The 20,636-nt window shown below is 43.1% G+C and overlaps 1 protein-coding gene across 1 annotated transcript in view; it reads left to right on the top strand.

The window, feature by feature from the left end:
- Nucleotides 1-20,392, top strand: part of sfrp5 (secreted frizzled-related protein 5) — a 76,823-nt gene extending 56,431 nt beyond the window's left edge. Inside the window, exon 3 of the mRNA XM_043712995.1 lies at nucleotides 19,059-20,392. Coding sequence (XP_043568930.1) covers nucleotides 19,059-19,384 — 326 coding nt within the window. The 3' untranslated portion in view covers nucleotides 19,385-20,392. The remainder of the gene's footprint in view (nucleotides 1-19,058) is intronic.
- Nucleotides 20,393-20,636: the final 244 nt, after the last annotated feature.

Below are 20,636 nucleotides of genomic sequence, written 5' to 3'. Positions count from 1 at the left end.
GGCTTTTCTGACAGAGACAGCTACGAGGAACAGATTGATAGCTCACAGATCTGTGAAGTAATAAGCAGTACCTTGGAATTACAGCAAAGAGAGCACACATGTGTTCAATGAAGGACAAAATTCTGATTGTAGCATCGCACGTTAGCAGAATTTATGTCTTTGTTAGCTTTGCTTTACCGTTAAGTGCATTCGCTGGTCAGTAATCACAGATGTAACAGCGAAGCACAGCTTCCTGTGACAGCTCCTTCTGCACGTTGATCAATTAATCCTTATGTGTTTAGTACTATTTCTTTCTATCCATCTATCTGTTTATGCCTACCTAAAAACACCAAGGAACTGCGGATGCTGGAAATCAGAAACAAAGTCAGAAATTGCTGGAAAAACTCAGCAGGTCAGGCATACCGGCAGAGAGAAAGTACGGTTAACATTTCGGCTCCAATGACCCTTCTTCAGAACTGGTCCTGGATCCGAAATGTTAACACTGGGGTGGCAAGGTGGCTCACTGGTTAGCACAGCTACCTCACAGCACCAGGGTCTCAGGTTTGATTCCAGCCTTGGGTGACTGTCTGTGTGGTGTTTGCACATTCTCCCTGTGTCTGCGTGGGTTTCCTCCAGATGCTCCGGTTTCCTCCCACATTCCAAAGATGTGCAGGCCAGGTGAATTGGCCATGCTAAATTGCCCATAGTGTTAGGTGCATTAGTCAGAGGGAATTGGGTCTGGGTGGTTTACTCCACAGAGGGTCAGTGTGGGCTTGTTGGGTTGAAGGGCCTGTTTCCACACTGTAGGGAATCTAATCTAATCTGCTTTCCCTCCACAGATGCTGAGTTGTTCCAGCAATTTGTGATTGTGTATCTCTCTGGCTTCTCTACTTATCTGTCTACTTCTCTTCCTGTTGTATTCATCTCTCTCCAGCCTTCCACTTCCGGCTAAAGATTGTTGCAAAGGCTTCTTTTCCATTGATGCACTCAGCTCCCCCAGCATTGAGGATGGGGCGATTTCTCTTCAGAGTGTGGTGCTGGAAAAGCACAGACGGTCAGGCAGCATCTGGGGAGTAGGAGAATCGACGTTTCGGGCAAAAGCCCTTCATCAGGAAAGTCATCCTGGGAAGAGGCTTTGCAGTGGCGTTGAAATGAACTAGTAGACGAAAATGAGGATTGCAGATGCTGGGGCTCAGAGATGAGAGTGTGGCGCTGGAAAAGCGCAGTAGGTCAGGCAGCATCCAAGGAGCAGGAGAGTCGATGTTTTGGGCATAACTCCTTCATCAGGAGATTTCTCTTCCCCAAAGGTATTGATAAATACCTGGCAAATGTATATAACAATTCTGTGATTCAATTTTGTAGCTGAACTGCAATCTAAATTCACGAAACTATATTTGCTTGATATTTGTCAATACTTTTGGTGAAGAGAAATCACTTCTGGAAAATTAATAATCGTCCCAGTATCAGCTGCTGTTTGTGGGAGAGAGTTCCAGCCTCCGACCTCACTTTGTTTGCTGACTGTTATTGTCTGTGCCTCAGTTGGAAAACAGTTTTGTCTCTGAGGCTAAACATTTGGGGTTCATATCTCACCTGAAAAGTTTAAACATGCAATCAAGACAGAACTGAGGGAATATTGCCCTCAGAAAATAAGTTCCAGTAAGCTGGCGTTGGAGTGGGGCTTCTGAACCTGCGGTTCATCCACTCCATTCGCTTTTCTTTTTGTTTCTTTTCTCTCTTTTCTTATTACTTTTTTTTTCTCTTTTATTTTACTTCCCTCTTGTGGAAGAGCTAGTTCACGGTGACAGTATCCGTGGCAATGAGTAGGCCCAATGCGGGCTTGTGGCGGCAAACCAAGGATCCTGAAAGCTTCTGCTTCGACGAGGCGGTCCTAGTGCCAGCTCACGGCTCTTGTGACAGAGTTGGGTTTGGGCCTAGAAGGAGACCTGGCGGCATCGGCAGAGGCTACATCGGCAAGGCGTGCCTGAAACAGACTCATAATGACAGTGGAATTGAGTTTGGATTGGTGTGGTACCTGGCAGCATCTGTATTGGCGAGATCCAGTGAGCACTCACAATGGCGAGGGTGTCTGTGAAGCCAAAATGGCAGTGAAGAGTGGTAACATACGTCTCAGCATCAGCACAGTGAAGGGGATTTGTGCCTAGTCACCAGGCCCATGGTCCATGGCAGAGCCTTAACAAAAAAGACGGCAAAATTGGATACTTTTTCTTTATTTCTTTACTTTTCTGCATTTATATTCTGTTTTGGTTTACTTTTCTGTGTTTTAGCTGAAAATGTGTTGCTGGAAAAGCGCAGCAGGTCAGGCAGCAGCCAAGGAGCAGGAGAATGGACGTTTCGGACATGAGCCCTTCTTCAGGAATCTTCAGAAGAAGCCCTTCCTGAAGAAGGGCTCATGCCCGAAACGTCGATTCTTCTGCTCCTTGGATGCTGCCTGACCTGCTGCGCTTTTCCAGCAACACATTTTCAGCTCTGATCTCCAGCATCTGCAGTCCTCACTTTCTCCTTTTCTGTGTTTTAAGATGGCATCAGAGAGTGGCGACACTATACAACATTTTTCACTGTATTTCATAACAAAATGCACATGACATTAAACAAATCAATCAAATCAAATACTATTCTACCATTTGGTCCCTCATGTTTGCACCAGCTCTCTGAACGTCCAGTGTGTATAGGCCATCCAGCCCATTGAGTCTGCTGCATCATTCGATGAGATCATGGCTGATCTGGTAATCCTTAACACCACTTTCCTTCCTTTTCCCCATCCACCTTTGATTCCCTTACTGATTAAAAGTCTGTCTATCTCAGCCATGAATATACTTAATGACCCAGCCTTGACAGCCCTCTGTGGTAAATAATTTCACAGATATCTACCTCAGAGAGAAGAAATTCCATCTCTGTCCTAAATAGTCTTGATGCTGAGATTATGCCCTTTGGTCCCAGACTCTCCCACAAGAGGAAACTATCTTTCCACATTGGCCCCGTCAAGTCTCCTAAGAATCGTGTATGTTGCAATAAGGTCATCTCTCATTCTTTTAAATTCCAATGTGTCTCGGCCCAGACTATTCACCTCTCCTCATAAGACAGTCACTCCACACCTAGTGTCTCAAGTATCATTCTCCTGCTTTCTCCCTGTAACCCTGCACATATCAAATAACAGCCTAATTCCCTTTCCAGTGTTTCAGTTGAATCTGCCTCCACTGAACTGTCAGGCAATGGATATCAGACGTGAACCAGTCGCTGGATGAAAAGAACTTTTCCCTTGTGTTGATTTTTTTCCTTCTTTAGCTGATTACTTTCGATCTCACTCATTGACGATCCTTTCACCAATGGGAGCGTGTTGCGCTTTGTTACCTTGCCCAGACCCCTCATGATTTTGAAGGCCTCTGTCAAATCTCCCCTCAGCCTTCTCCTCTCCATGGGAAACAATTCCAACTTCTCCGAGCTATCCACGTAACTGGAGTTTCTCATGCCTGGAGCCATTCTACTGAATCATTTCTGCACACTCTCCACCTTTACAGCTGTGTATTTAAGACAGAGATGGGTAGGTTTGTGATTAGTAAGGGCACCAAGGGTTACAGGGAGAAGACAGGAAAATGGATTTGAGAAAGATATCAGCCATGATTGAATGACAGAGCAGACTAGATGGACCAGTTTCCTCATTTCCCCTCCCCCCACCTTACCCCCAGTTCCAACCTTCCAGCTCAGCACCATCCTCATGACCGGACCTACCTACCCATCTTCCTTCCCACCTATACGCTCCACCTCCTCTCTGACCTATCACCTTCATCCCCACCCCTATCCACCTATTGTACTCTTTGCTGCCTTCTCTCCAGCCCCACTCCCTCCCATTTATCTCCCCACCCTGGAGGCTCCCTGCTTCCATTCCTGATGAAGGGCTTTTGCCCGAAACGTCGATTTTCCTGTTCCTCGGATGCTGCCTGACTGGCTGTGCTTTTCCAGCACCATTCTAATCTAGACTCTGATTTCCAGCATCTGCCATCCTCACGTTTGCCTAGATGAACCAAATGGTCTAATTCTGCACTTATATCTTATGGTCTCATCTATTTGGTTGAGATATTAATCAAGATGTCATGAGCTATTGAGAAAGATATACAGAGGAACCTCGATTATCTGGCATTTGATTATCTGAATATCGGATTATCCGGCAAGATTGCAATGTCCTGGTGCTTGGCTAAACAATGTTATCCGGCATTCGGTTATCCGGAATTTGATAAACCGAGCGAAATACTGTCTGCCTTCGGATAATCGAGGTTCCTCTGTAGTTCTTATAGCTGAAGAGAGAAAAGGTTGTGGGGAGGAAGCAGGAACAGTACTGAGATGGATGACCAGCTGTGATCATACTGAATAGTGGGGCAGACTCAAAGGGCTGAATGGCCTAAGCCTGCTCCTCCCTTCTATGTTTTCTTTAACAGTACAGGTTCATTGATGCGATGACAGCCTCTTGTTCCCTTGTGTCAAGGACTGACAATGTAAGGTTAGGAAGTCCTTTGGAAACACGGATGCAGAGTGTTGAAACGTTACAAACATGGCTGCTGTGATCTCTAGGCCGGCTGCTGTGGTAACTGCTCCAAACCTTTTTATTTCTGTTTATGAACAACTTTTTATCAGGAAGTATTCTTAAATACCGAGAGGAGTATGTTTGGCCAAGAATGATGTTACGGATATTGCTCTGATTCTCTTTTGCTTAAACGCCTTCCTCCCCCAAGTCCACAGCTTGTAAAAATACCCTTGTTACTTGTTGTCTAATTTACAACAAGCACAGACAGGACTCCAGATGGAGCAGAGGGTAATGGGAGGGGAGTTCAAGGCTCTTAAATGTTATCTGATTAGGTCATCAAACTGGGGCTGGGAAACCTTCAGGGAAGAACATTCCAGTGTACTTGTCACAAGGGATCATTTAAGACTAGATTCTGAACACAACTTTACAGACAATGAGACTGCCTGCTAATGGAGAGGCAAGAGAGTCAGTCCTTGGCTCTCTATTCATACTACAGACCCCAATGTCTCAAACTAACCCTTTGGGTTAAAGAATGTTTGTATTCTGTCTCTCACTACTGCACCAGCCCATCTCAGTGTTACTCATAGATTCACAGAGACATACAGCACTGAAGCAGACCCTTCGGTCCAAATCATCCATGTCGACCAGATATCCTAAAGTACCTGTAATCTAGTCCCATTTGCCAGCATTTGGCCCATATCCCTCGAAATCCTTCCTATTCATATACCCATCCAGATGCCTTTTAAATGTTGCAATTGTACCAGCCTCCACCACTTCCTCTAGTTAGACACCCCAAAAAACTGCAGCTGCTGGAATCCAAACTAGACAGGCAGGAGGCTGGAGGAACACAGCAAGCCAGGCAGCATCAGGAGGGACAGGCAGGAGGCTGGGGGACCACAGGAAGCCAGACAGCATCAGGAGGGACAGGCAGGAGGCTGGGGAACCACAGGAAGCCAGGCAGCATCAGGAGGGGGATAAATCACAGGGTCACACCTGAAGCATTGACTTCTCCATCGCTTGATGCTGTCTTCCTTGCTGTGTTTTTCCAGCCTCCTAGTTATCCAGCACTTCCTCTGGCAGCTCATTCCATACATGCACCACCCTCAGTGTGAAAAAGTTGCCCCTCAGGTCCCTTTTAAATTTTTCCCTTCTCACTTTAAACCTATGTCCTCTTTTAGACTCCCCTATCCCAGGAAAAAAGACCTTGGCCATTCACTGTATCCATGCCCCTCATGACTTTATAAACTTCGATAAGCCTCTAAAACTCCAAGATTATCAGGGATATTCAGGAATGCAGAGTTGAGGTTAAAATCAGATCAGCCAAGGTCACATTGAATGGCAGAGTAGGTTTGAAGGGCTGAGTGGCCTGCGTGTTCTTGATCCTTGTTTGTAAGAATAAGCCTCTCCTATTGCTAAGGAGGAGATTTTTTGTGGAGAATTTGTGGAGATTTTTTTTATTTGTTCATGTGTGCATCAATGGCTTATCCAGCATTTTCTGTCCATCCCTAATTGGCTGAGGGTCAACCACATTGGTTGAGTCTGGGGATGCATATATAAGAGGCAAGGTTACCATAATCTTAGAAAGACATCAGGCTATTCTCTCTGTTGAGACAGACAGACGAGGAGTGGTGAGCTTAACCTAAGGGTCACCCGGCCTCAGGGTGAGGGAGAGAGGCTGAGAAGGAGAGGTAACCTTAGTGAGTGATGGAAATTGTACCCACCCTGTTGGTATGCCTCTACATCACAAACCAGGCATCCATCCAGCTGAGCTAACTGATTCTCCCCCACCCTAGGAATCAAAGGCATGTCAGATCAGGCAAGAACAGCGTTTCCTGAAGGACGTTAGTGAAACAGATGGAGCCTTTTTTATAATCAACAATCGAGAATCTATTTGGTTCTACTCTAATTCCAGATTTTCTTTTGTTGAACTGAACATCTTAACCAAGCTGGGATTTGAACTTGTCCCCACTAGCTTGGGATTCTGGACTTTTCATTCAAAAATTTTAAGTGGAACTAGAAGCACATGCTTGAGTTCCGATATTTAGCAAGACCGCCATTGATGGGTGAGGGCCCTTGTGGCGTGGCGCACTGTCCTTACCTCTGGACCAGGAGACTGAGATCTAGACCCACCCATTCGAAGGATGTACCATGAAATGTCTGAACAGGTTGATTGACTGAAAATAAAAATGGGAGAAAGTGAGGACTGCAGATGCTGGAGATCAGAGTCAAAATGTGTGGATGGATAGATTCTTGTTGGACAGGGAAGCAAAGTTTATTGAGGCAATTAGGAACATGGAATACAAAATGACCTTATTGAATGGGGGAAGCAGGTTCAAGGGGCTGAATGATCTAAATTCATAGAACCCCTACAGTGGGGAAACAGGCCATTTGGCACCACAGGTCAATTACCCTACATTTACCCCTGACTAATGCCCTTAACCTAAACATTCCTGAACACAGTGGGCAATTTAGCATGGCCAGTCCACCTAACCTGCACACATTTGGACTGTCAGAAGAAACCAAAACAAGCCTACATAGAGAATGTGCAAATGCCACACAGAGAGTCACCCAAGGCTGGAATCAAACCTGGGTCCCTGGTGCTGTGAGGCAGCAGTGCTAACTACTGAGCCACCATGCTGTCTTATATCAACATCTGCTCCTATTTCCTATGTTGTTAAATCAATCAGCACTCAACCCATTCTTTATTGGCTATGATTGATTAATGAGCTGCTGCTTTCATTCCTCATTGCTTGGCTTCACTCTGCAATGCAAACCTGTCATCCAGCCAATTGAGCTGACCATCTCCTTCTCAAGGACAGTTAGGGATGGGCAATAAATGCCAACCTAGCCAGCGGTGCCCACATCCCATGAGGGAATTAAAGAAAGAGATCACTGAGCGTTCTGGGGGAAATGAGTTAATTGAGCTTGTTTGTCAGGAATTCTCAAACCCAGGTCATGCTTCACCAACCTTATAGAATTCTTTGAAGGAAAGAAATTAAATGGAGAAGTGAATTATGTGGATGTGGTTTATACAGAGTTTGAAAATGGCACCGCCTCAGAGATTTTTATCAAACGGTTTGAATTGGGAAAGTGGGAGAAGATGAAGAGGACACAAAACATAGATTGGCAATAAGCAGTTACTCAGACTGGAGTTGTGTTGAAGTCTGTCTTGGTTACAACTGACAGAATTGGTTTCAACTTAATATTATTATCACCATAGAAGTGCACAGCATAGAAAGCAGCCACTCAGAGATTGAAACGTACACCAGTTCTTTCAAAGTTAACTCCACTCCCCATCCCCCGCCGAAATCCTTTGTCTTTGATGTGTTTATACAGCTCACTGCGTAAAGTCACTGTTCAAGTATGCACCAGTTCCTTAATCTGTAAACCCTCAGGTTGTCACTGCTGGATTTGAACTGGCTTCACTCCCAGTATCAGTTCGGGCCAATAGTTTGGAGTCCGTTCCCATTACACTGCCACCTCCTGCTGAGGCTGCAGTTTTGGAAAATGCTGTTGCATTAATTTGGAGTGAGGAAAAGACTGAGGGTCAGTGTCGATGAGTTGGGAAGGAAGGTGCAGTTCAGTGCAAGGGGATATGAAGTGATATAGCTGGGTGCAAGCACACAGGTTAAAGGGAGCAGAGAATCAAGGAAGAGTGTATTAACAGTAAAAGATAACCCTTGTGCTGTGTACAGACTCCTTATCAACTCTCTGAGAACCCAGACATATCCCAATTCCTTCCCCTTGCATATCCCCTTCAATTTTCTATGTACCATTAATAATGATACTTTCAGCTTTCCAGGGCCAAGCTTTGCAATTCCTTCCTAAAACATCTCGCTCGCTTCCATTTCTGCTCAGAAATTACCTCTCCATCCAAATGTTTAGTCACATGTGTAAAGGTTTCCCTAACACCATGAGATATAGGAGCAGCAGGATGGCCATTCAGACCATCTAGCCGAGTCTCCCATTTGATGAGATCATGGCTAATCTGATATTCCTCAACTCCACTGTCCTGCTTTTTCCCTTTAACCCTTGATTCTCTTCCCTATTAAAACTCTGTCTGTGTTAGGATTTGAATATACTTAAAGATCCAGCCTTAACAGCCCTCTGTGGTAAAGAATTCCACAGATTCACTATCGTCAGAGAAGAAATTCCTCAAATTTCTGTCATAAATTTTGCAACCTTGTACCAGAATAAGTTGCACTGTCTGGTCCAAGGCTGCCTGATAAAGAGGAATCACCTCTCTGTATCTAGCCAAACAAGTCCCCTCTCAACAAGGTCACCTCTCATTCTTTTAAACTCCAATGAGTACAAGCTTGACCTCCTCAGCCTCTCCTCATAAGACAATCCCCCATACCTTGTATCAGCCTAGCAGACCTTCTCTGCCTCCAATGTCAGTCTATTTTTCCTTGGAAAATGGGCCTGAAACTGTTCGCAGTATTCCAGCTGTGATCTGATTTTTATGCTTTATATACTTAGATTAGATTAGATTAGATTCCATACAGTGTGGAAACAGGCCCTTCATCCTAACAAGTCCACACTGACCCTCCGAAGAGAAACCACCCAGACCCATTTCCCTCTGACTAATACACCTAACACTATGGGCAATTTAGCATGGCCAATTCACTTGGCCTGCACATCTTTGGACTGTGGGAGGAAACCGGAGCACCCAGGGAAAACCCACGCAGACACAGGGAGAATGTGCAAACTCCAGACAGACAGTCGCCTAAGGCTGGAATTGAACTGGGGACCCTGGTGCTGTGAGGCAGCAGTGCTAACTACTGAGCCGCCATGCTGCCTATAACTACAACAAAACCTCCCTACTTTTATACTAAAACAAACACCAATATTCCATTTGCCTTTCCTGCAAAACTAGAATGTCAGTTTCTTGTGATTCATGCACAAGTATTCACAACTCCCATCATCTGTAGCTTCCTGCAGTCTTTCTCCATTAAATTAATATTCAGCTCCTCTATCCTTCCTGCCAAAGTACATAATCACACATTTTCTCACATGATACTTCATCTGCCAAGTTTTTGCCCAATCGCTTAACCTGTGTGTATCCCTTTGCAGTGTCTGTGTGTCATCCTCACCATTGCCCTTCCCACCTATTTTTGTGTCATCCACAAATCTGGCAATAGCACGTTCATATTCCTGATCCAGGTCTTGAATATATATTGTAAATACATAGCACTGATCCCTGTGGCACACCACTAGTTACAGGTTTATATCCTGTGATGTTAGGAGAAAGTGAGGACTGCAGATGCTGGAGACCAGAGTCAAGAAGTGTGGCGCTGGGAAAGTACAGCAGGTCAGGTAGCATCCGAGGAGCAGGACAGTCGATGTTTCAGGCATTTCTGATGAAAGGCTTATGTCTGAAACGTCAATTCTCCTGCTCCTCGGAAGCTGCCTGAACTGCTGTGCTTTCCCAGTGCTACACTTTTCGATCTTGAAATGCTCTGAATTCTCTGTCTCCTTTTAGTTAGCAAATCCATGCTTTGACTAGACTTTACTTTTGTCCATTTTTACTCTTGAGATGCATCTTGAAATTTTTTTGCCACACAAAAGGTGCTATATAAATGTAAATCATTGATGTTATGGAATGCGCAGGATTTAAACTACTGCCTGATAGTGGTTCCTGTCCCATTTCCCTGTCACAGAGGCGTATCCAATGTGGAATTTCCTTGAATACACTGTCAGTTGTGATCAGGTCTGCAATCCCTGGACCTGCTTGAAGTAACACCTCTTGACGTGAGTATAATACACGTCAGCGGCTTATGGCAGTTTCTTTTGCATCTGGTGCTCTTTTTAAGGAGTGCTGAGGTCCCTGAGGAACCTCATGAAGCTCAGACGCAGTGCATCTCAGCTGTCAATTCTCCTTCAGTTACCGCACTCTGCCCAAGGTCTTTCTTCTGAACATATTCAGTCCCGCTTTTGCAATGGGGACTGTCCTAATGCAGGAATATGGAGGTGCAGGTTTTCAAATCTCTCTCCCAGGCAACGTACACAGGCAAAGGAAATTGAAGTGCACGATTAAGGCCGGGATATTCTTATACTTCAGGCAATTTAACAGGAAAGAGCTGTCTTTGGAGTTGTTTCCTTAATTCGGATTAATTAATAGGCAGAATGTTTTTGGATTTAGATTACCAGGAATGCTCTGCATTGCATTCCTCACCAATATTGTCAAATAAGCAGACTGCAAAACGGAAGTAAGGACCTTATCTTTCTTTTTCAGGGGGGCAAGGCAATTCTTTGGACGCTGAGGGGTGACCTTATAGAATTTATAAAATCATGAAGGGCATGGATAGGGTAAATGAGCAAGGTCTTTTTCCTGGGGTGGGGGAGTACAGAACTAGAGGGGCATAGGTTTAGGGTGAGAGGGGAAAGATATAAAAGAGACCTGAGGGGCAACATTTTCACACAATTCAGAGGGTATTGAATGAACTGCCAGAGAAAGTGGTGGAGGTTGGTCCAATTACAGTATTTAAAAGGCATTTCGATGGGTGTATGAATAGGAAAGGTTTAGAAGGATATGGGGCAAGTGCTGGCAATTGGGACTAGATTAGATTAGGATGCCTGATCGGCATGGACGAGTTAGACCGAAGGATCTGTTTCTGTGCTGTACTTCTCTATGGCTCTATGAGGTTACGTGCCCTTCCTCCATTTCCACACCACACTGCTTCACAAAATATTAATATTGAGATCTATAGTGGGGGGAAGGGGGGGGGGGGGGGGAATTGCCCGGGGGCAGGGGGGGTGGGGGTGGGGAGGCGGTGAGGACACAACAAAAGCAGTTGTCATAGGGTCATAGAGTCATAGGATCAGAAGGCATAGAGTCATAGAGTCATGCAGCATGGAAACAGACCTTTCGGTCCAACCAGTCCATGCTGACCATAATCCCAAACTAAACTAGTCCCACTTGCCTGCACTTGGCCCATATCCCTCCAAACCTTTCCTATTTGTGAACTTATCCAAATGTCTTTTAAATGCCGCAACTGTACCTGAAGCCACCACTTCCTCTGGCAGTTTATTCCACACCGGAACCACAGTCTGTGTAAAAACATTACCCCTCATGTCCTTTTTAAATCTTTCTCCTCTCATCCTAAAAATATGCCCTCTAGTTTGAAATCCCCCACCCTAGGCAAATGACACCTGTCATTTACCTTATGTATACCCCTCATGAGTTTATAAAACTCTGTTAGGTCACGCCTCTCCTTATAACTCAAATCCTCCATTCCCGGTAATGTCCTAATAAATCCTAATAAACCCTCTTCATTATGACAATATCCAGCCTAAAGCAAGGCCTGGTTGGGATGCTCTTTGGAGAGCTGGGGTGGCCTCCATGGATTGGACTGCCTACTTCCACACTGTAGGGATCGTATGTAATGATGAACCTTTTAAAAATACTAGTTTGGCCTCATCTGGAGTTTCTTGTTTAATTTCGGGCACCACTCTTTAGGAAGAAGATGAAAGCAGTTAAGCGATTGCAGAAAAGGTTTGTGACGATAATTTCAGAGAGAATGCACTTTGGTCACATTGACAGGTTGTGGAAATACTGGTCATTCTCTTTCAAGAGGAGACAGTTGAGAGGAGATTTGATTGATGTCATTAAATCATGAGGGGCCTGGGCTGTGGAGACTATTCCCATTGACTGAAGGTTATGTCACCCTCGTTTTGTGGGACTGACATTAACCACAGCCAGCACATGGAAGTCTCTTCTAGAAAGGGCAAATGATACTTGCCTCAAGGGTTAGCACAGCTGCCTCACAATGCCAAGTACCTAAGTTCGATCCCAACTTGACTGTCTGAGTGAAGTTTGCATATTCTCCCCGTGTCTGCATAGGTTTCCTACTATAGTCCAAAGGTGTGCAAGCTTGGAGGATTGGCCATGCTAAATTGCCCACAGTATCCAGGCTAGGACAGTTAGTCATGGGAAATGCAGGGTAACAGGGATGGGGTGGGCCTGGGTGGGATGCTCTTCAGAGAGTCAGTATGGACTCGATGGACCGAATGGGCTGCTTCCACATTGTAGGGATTCTCTACTAGGTCAATTATTAACTGTAAATCTGAGCCCTCTAGATTCTTGTTCGCTAATGGTGCTAAAGGGCCTGGAACAAAGTTGGGCTCATGGAATTGGGTCACTGATCAGACATGATTAGATTAGATTCCCTACAGTGTGGAAACAGGCTTTTTGGCCCAACTAGTCCACACCAACCTTCTGAAGAGTAACCCACTCAGACCCATTTCCCTAACTAATGCACCTAACTCTATAGGCAATTTAGCATGACCAACTCACCTAACCTGCACATCTTTGGACTGTGGGAGGAAACCAGAGCACCCGGAGGAAACCCACACAGACACGGGGAGAATGTGCAAACAGACTGCTTGAGGCTGGAATCGAACCCGGGTCCCTGGCGCTGTGAGGCAATTTCCCATGGCCCATCCACCTGACCTTCACATCTTTGAATTGTGGGAGGAAACCGGAGCACTCCACACAGACAGACAGTCGACCAAGGCTGGAATTGAACCAGGGTCCCTGGCGCTGTGAGGCAGCAGTGCTAACCACTGAGCCACCGTGCTGTTGCAGCTTTCTACAGTTTTTCTGCATTTAAATAGTTGACTCTATTGTTCTCCCTCCAAAATGAAGCTGACATTTCCCAAACTATATTCTATTTGCCAACTTTTGCCGACCTACTAAAATATCAATATATCTTTCTCTAAACTGCTTGTATAGCTTCCACAGTGGGTCTTCCCACCTATTTTTATGTCATCTGCAAATCTGGCTACAGTACCTTTGCTTCCTTCCTCCAAGTCATTAATATATATCGCAAACAGTTGCGGTCCCAGCCCGTGGAATCCCATTGGTGACAGGTCAATGACCTGAGAAAGAACCCCTCGTTCCCACTTGCTGTTTTCTGTCCATTAACCAATCCTCTACCCATGCCAAAATAGTAGTCCAACACTGTGGGCTCTTATTTTATGAATGAACCTTTTGTGAAGTACCTTGTCAGCAAGAATATTTTCCCACATCAGCTGCTATAAGTTGTTTTTTTTTCATCTAAAATGTCAGAGACTTTATAAACTGTGAAGTGTTCTATGTCTCTTGTAAGCAAAAGTACCTTGAGAAAGACAGGGACAGCATGCCCTGGCAAGACAAAAGGATCATCTCAGTAAACCCTATTGACAGGAACATGAAGAGCCTTCAGAGGGTCGGTGTGGACTTGTTGGGCCGAAGGGCCTCTTTCCACACTGTAGGTAATCTAATCTAATCTAATCTAATCTAATCTAATCTAATCTAATCTAATCTGCCTAGAGTGAGGAACTAAATGTAGGTTTTGATGATCACTGTAATCCCCAGCAAGGCCCGATAAGACAGAGTCACTTTAGTGACTACTTTCCTTTCTGTTGTTGTGGTCAGAGTGAGCATTGAGGCTGGTAATATCCACCCATCCACCCCTCAACCTCCATCTTCCAGAAAGTCCTGGCCACTGGACTCTATGATCTGAGAATATAAATTGAATGTGAAATATTGAGATAATGAGCCAGAGGAGGAAGTAAGAAACCTTTGTTTAACAGCAAGTGGATGCGATGTGGAATATACTAGTGGAAACTGTTTTCTGATTTGATTTGAATTATTATTGTTGCATGTACCTAGAAAAGCTTTGTTTGATAGCCCTGGGCCGAGCCCGTTATAGACAGCGTCAGAAAACTTTTGGTCACCGGATGTGCGATGGCACATCCCTGGAGCTGGTAGGATGTGAACCCAGCCCTCCTGCCTCAGACATGGGGGCACTACCACTACACCACAAGAGCTCAATAACCAGTGTTAGTGCTGAAAGGTTCTATCATTCTGAGTGTGAAATCTCAGCTGAGTCTGACCAACAGCAATTGTTGTGAAAATGTGTTGAGTAAAAGTGTCTGAACCATGGCTCAATTCTCTCCACTAGTGATTTGTAAAAGGATTTAATTTATTCCTTATTGCTAATCCTGAAGAAAGCACACTTGCCATCCAAGCATAATTCTGAGCTGAGTGTCAAATTCAAATCTGTTCAGTTGATTTCTTAGTCTCTGGCATTGCACTAAGGCATCTCTTCCAAGCAAAACATGTTACTCTAGACTCTTTATCCAAGGGTGAAATGTTCCTTGATTCTCTGCTGCTGTTGCTAACCACAATGTTCATATTCCTGCACTGCAGAACCTAATGATGAAGGTGGAAGACAGAAAAACAGCCCCTTTCATATTAGTTTGTTATTAGTTTCGATAAGTTTTCCGTCTTCAGCTTATTCACTCACTGACATCTCTAAACCACCCAAACCCCTTGGTTACATTTCACCCTCCAACTCACTTCCAAATAGCTGGAATTCCATAAATAAACCTCATGAACTCCTCAATTAGATTCCAGTCTGTAACTCATTTCTGGATATCTGTTATTCCATATATATATAAATCCCTAAAGCCCTTGATAAAGTTCCAGTCTGTGCCTCACTCCCAGGTATCTGTTATTCCACATATAAACCTCATGAACTCCTCAATTAGATTCCAGTCTGTAACTCGTTCCTGGTATCTGTTATTCAATATATAAAGTCTTTGAACTCATAAATTAGATTCCAGTCTGCAACTCATTCCTGGTATCTGTTATTCAATATATAAAGTCTCTGAACTCGTCAATTAGATTCCAGTCTGGAACTCACTCCCAGTTATCTTTTATGCTATACATAAACCACCTGAGCCTCTCGATTAGATGTCAGTCTGTAATTGATTCCTAAGATCTGCTTTTCTACATGTAAACCACCCAGATCCTTGATTAGATTCCAGTCTGTAATTCACTGCGGATAATGGTCATTCTATCATTAAACCACTGAAAAAAATCAAATAGATTGCAGTCTGTAGCTCCTGATGTTCTGGATTAACAAGATATTGTAATGTGTGTGAAGAATGCAGTGAAATCATGCAAATACTTACATAAAGTACAGAGCACAGGACACGGATTTCAAACCAACGCAATGGTCTTTATGCCCTACCTTCCTGTAAAAACATCCTCTTGATAGAATGCAACAGAGCACAGTGTCATGCTGGAGGGTATAAAACAACAGGGGTAAATTCAGATGTGGGGAGGAGGAGATTTACTAGAATAGGTCCAGAGATGAGGGATTATGGTTATGAGGTTCTGGCGTTGTTCTCCCCAGAGCAGATAAGGCAGAGAGATTTTACAGAGATGCTGAAAATCATAACAAACTTAGATTCACTAAATAAAGAGGAATTGTTCCCAGTGGCTGTAGGCTCAATAAACAGAGGACACAGATTGACAATGTTTGGTGAAAGAAACAGAAACAAAATTCGGGAAAAGACACTTCCACCCAAACAATACTGAGAACAGGAGTTAGCAAATTTTGTGTAAAATTAACAATTGATGCAAAATGGAGTTTTGCCATTTCTAAACCATGGCAAATTAGTTGCTGTCTATGCTTGATGAATAATTTATATACTTTATAAATAAATACACTTTGAATTTATGTATCAATAGACAGAAATCAAATTTAAAATGCACTACTTCTGAATTGTTGCAATTTTGAAATCCATAATTTATCAGTGAAGTCATACAGTCATAGAGTCAAACAGTCCACGCTGACCATGTTCCCAAACTAAACTCGTCCCACCTGCCTATATTCAGTCCATATCCCTCCAAACCTTTCCTATTCATGTACTTACCTAAATGTCTTTTAAATGTTGCAACTGTATCTGCATCCACCACTTCCTCTGTGTAAAAAACGTTGCCCCTCATGTCCTTTTGAAATCTTTCTCCTCTCACCTTAAAAATATGACCCTTACTTTTGAATTCGCCCACCCTGGGGAAAAGACCCCTAATATTCACCTTATCTATGTCCTTCGGTATCGTAACCCTTAGTTCTTTCAAACAAACTTTAACTGAAGTTGCATAAAATTAAGATAATGCTTATGACCTGAAATAAAATAACTTCTAATTGGATATTAACAGTTGTTTATCTTCTCAGCTATATTTAAAACTATAATGGCTGGAATTATAAGCTGTTCTTACAATTAAAGACATCATCATCTCTCAACGTGGTGTAGTCATACCACTTGCACAGGTTTATTTTGAGCACTACGATGTTTCGCATTAAAATAACCATTTGAATGTGTAGAATAGCAGCAGAATGATTAGCATTTGATCCCCAATTAAAAACAGCATTTTTCTTGATTTATTTCCTTTTATAAAATGTTAATCTAACTGGGGAAAATTGGGAGCCGCAAATGAAATGGTAAAGGGTCACGGGTGAAAATCAAAAATTAATCTTGAGGGGTCATTCAGTTCCCATCAGGTAAAGATTCTTGATTTCAAGAGAACGGAAACACATGGGACTGGATACTTGGTTCATTCAGCTCATTCCTGGGATGAAGGGGTTATTTTTTGAGGAAAACTTGAGCAGCTTGGGGTATCCACTAAGGGTTAGTTTACCCAGCAGGGCAGTGGGTTAGAAAGGGCAGAGTGCAGACTGGAGTTTGTATTAAAATATGAAATGCAAATAAACAGTTGTAGAGGTCAAACTGGCTCCTGCTTCTTGTTTCAGTAAATGGAGGATTAACATGTAACAGTGCACGCAAGAGAATAAAGTTGCTGACAAGGAAAAGTTCTGTGTCTTAGTTCTTGATTCACTGCCTGGCAGCGAGCCATTTAACGTCCTGCTTTTCTATGTTATGATCGCATGAGCTGTGCAGCCTGAGAGGCTAGTGACAACCAATTCAACAGTCGACAAAATTGGATAAACACTGAAAGAGAGAAATATCGCAGGGATATGGGAAAAGAGCTGGAAGAGTGGGATTAACTGGGTTGTTCTTGGAAATGTCAGAGCAATTGATTTAAAGACATCAGAATCACCCCAGGTCTTGCCAAATGTCTGAGATCAGTCAATGAGAGCAAAGGGCACTCCATCTGCCTTGCTAACCTTTCTCTCAGTTTGAGTGTAATTCCCCAGGAATCTGTCTCAGCCTTCTCCAGCACAGAACCTTCAACTCATTTCCAGACAATGCGCACAGTTTTTTGGTGGTAAAGTTTGTTGGGAAGTTTCTCCAATAATTTCTGTCATTGTGCCAGATATGTGCATTTCTTTTATTCTTCCATGGGATTTGGGTGTTGTTAGCAAGGTTAGCTCTTCATACCCATCCCTAATTCCCCTGGAAAAGGCTCTGGTTAAACAATCATCTTCAACATGTGACAATGCTGTAGCTTCAAGAGGTACATTTTGCCCTGGTTTCTTTTAAGAGAGAGATTGAATGGGAGGTGCCAAGCAAATAGCTTGTGAGGCCTCAAGTTTTGAAAAGTTGGAACATTAGAAGCAGCCTGGAAGGGCGTGGCCAGCTCTCACAGACCAGGATTTCCAGTTTCTTTAGTTTCTTAGGTTTAGCTTTAGGCAGAAGGCTGCTGGAATTTTGAAGAAGTAGAAGTTATTTTTTTTTTTCTCTCTCAGTTACTGCTAAAAGCTGGGGTTTCTTTTCCTACTGGATGTGTTGCATGTGAGAAAATCTGATCTCGGAATTTGCCTTTTTGACAAGGGGTGCGTTTATGGAATGTTACTATATTGGAACACTTAATAGTAATAGTTACTGTATCTATTAGACTGTTAAGTTTTCCAGTAGAGTTAAGTTATTCTAAGTTCTTTTTTCTTTTGTTGCATTTTAACTGTAGTGTTTGAATAAATAGTGTTTTGCTTAACGTCAACTAGATTGACCAGTCATAGAGCCACAGAATCATAGGGATGTACAGCATAGAAATAGACCCTTCCATCCAACTCGTCCATGCCGACCAGATACCCCAACCTAATCTAGTCCCATTTGCCAGCATTTGGCCCATATCCCTCCAAACTCTTCCTATTCATATACCTATCTAGATGCCTTTTAAATGCTGTAATTGTACCAGCCTCCACCACTTCCTCTGGCAGCTCATTCCATACATGTACCACCCTCTGTGTGAAACAGCCACCCCTAAGGTCCCTTTTCTTTTTTTCCCCTCTCACCCTAAACCTATACCCTTTAGTTCAGGACTCCTCCATCCCAGGGAAAAGACCTTATCTATTTACCCTATCCATGCCCCTCATGATTTTATAAACCTCTATAAGGTCACCCCTCAGCCTCTGACACTCCAGGGAAAACAGCCCCAGCCTATTCAACCTCTCCCTATAGCTCAACCCCTCCAACCCTGGCAACATCCTTGTAAATCTTTTCTGAACCCTTTCAAGTTTCATAACGTCCTTCCGAAAGGACAGAGACCAGAATCACACATATCTGAAACACAGCATTTTACATTTACCGTTAAAATAAGTGAAAGTTAGGGTTGAGGTTACCTTCTAAAAAGGTTTGGTCTGGTCCACAACAAACATGACAGAGATGAGCACTAGAGACACCTTATCTTCATCAACAACTGTCATAAAACCAAGTGACCTACCATGGTTGATCCCAGTGGAGTTGAAAGGAGAGTGTGAAACAGATCATTAATTATTTTTGTTCTTCTTTCTTTTTATGTTTGTAGCACTCAAGATGAAAATCAAGGAGATAAAGAGGGAGAAAGGAGATCGCAAAATCATCTCGCAGCGGAAGAAGAAAGTGCTGAAGATGGGACCTTTGAAGAAGAAAGATCTGAAGAAGTTGGTTCTGTTCATAAAAAATGGAGCAACTTGCCCTTGTAACCAGCTGGAGAATCCGAACAGCAACTTCCTAATAATGGGACGGAAATGGGACAACCAGTTTCTCCTCACTGTCATCCACAAGTGGGACAAGAAGAACAAGGATTTGCGCTACGCTGTAAAAATAATGAAAACCTATCAATGCCCAACATATCATCATGTCTTTCAATGACTGTCTTCAGAAAGAAATTTACTTGGAAAGTAAAGTGAAACAAAAATTGCTTTTATAGTGTCATATAAAAAAATGTACACTCTTCCAGTCTTATTGACCAAATTTGTCCTTATATAATGATTCCTTTATAATCTATCTTGTCTCAATAGCCAGATGAAATAGAAAGTTAAAATGTGCTTTGAATTATGAAAGTGATTGATGATTCAATACTTAAATGCAAGATCAGAGGGCAAACAATAAGCTGATTTCTCTCTCTCTCTCTGTCTCTATCTATTTTCCCTCTTCAAAAATAATATCATTACACATGAGGAACATTGAGTTTCCATGCAATGTGGGAACAAAGTGAATTAGGGGATGTGTTACTAATGGATGTCACTGTGCTTTGGAACACTCCAGTGAACAACCAACTTTGTGGATATCGTATTGTTTAAAACTGAATGAAAACTTTCTGCAATAAAAGTTGATCTTCTGGATATGACACAGATTCCTGGGTTAGGTGAGATTGAAGGACATAAGCCTGATTGGAAGTGAAATCAGAATTGACAGCATAGTTGTCATGCTTGAGAGTGTGTTGCTGGAAAATGGTTTATTTCATTGTCTAACCTATTTGACACCCTACCTAACGTTAAAGGCAGAACTGCTTTGTCCTGGTGTCATACACTTTGATGAGGATTGTTGGCTATCATTATGGCAATAGTTATCCTGGTGATCTACTGTGGATTCAATGTTTGTGTGTCCTGAAACCATCAATGTGAAAAAAGTAACTGTACTCTTAAGGCATGGTAATAGCAGAGAGTTATATTTCAATGTATGCCTATATGCATCTTCATGTATGTTAAAACTACATACCAACAGTGATTATTGTGTTTCTTTTTAAAATATTATTTCAACTTGCAATTTTTTTTAAATGCCTAGCAACGCACTTCCAATCTGAGGTGCCTCTCACAGGTCACCTTGGCCAAGAACTTACACACTTTTAAATAATAAAAAGTAAGTAACCTAAATTAATGCAATGGTATGTATTAAGTATCTTGGTGAGTGTTACTTTTGCAGTTCCTCCTTTATTTGAAGGGGCGCTGTTTGTGTCACTGCAGGGGGAGAGGCAAGTCACCAAGGCTTCTTCAATCACACAATCCAAATCTGTGACCCCCATCATATCTGATAGACGGTATCATCTTCAAATCTCACACGTCATCCTGACTAGAGATCATGTTTTTTTTACTTTTATTCATTCATGGGATGAGGGCATCGC

The sequence above is a fragment of the Chiloscyllium plagiosum genome, chromosome 22 (assembly GCF_004010195.1).
Source record: "Chiloscyllium plagiosum isolate BGI_BamShark_2017 chromosome 22, ASM401019v2, whole genome shotgun sequence".
Taxonomy (NCBI): domain Eukaryota; kingdom Metazoa; phylum Chordata; class Chondrichthyes; order Orectolobiformes; family Hemiscylliidae; genus Chiloscyllium; species Chiloscyllium plagiosum.
Note: the sequence above shows the minus strand (reverse complement) of the source record. Positions and strands in the feature narration are given on the sequence as shown.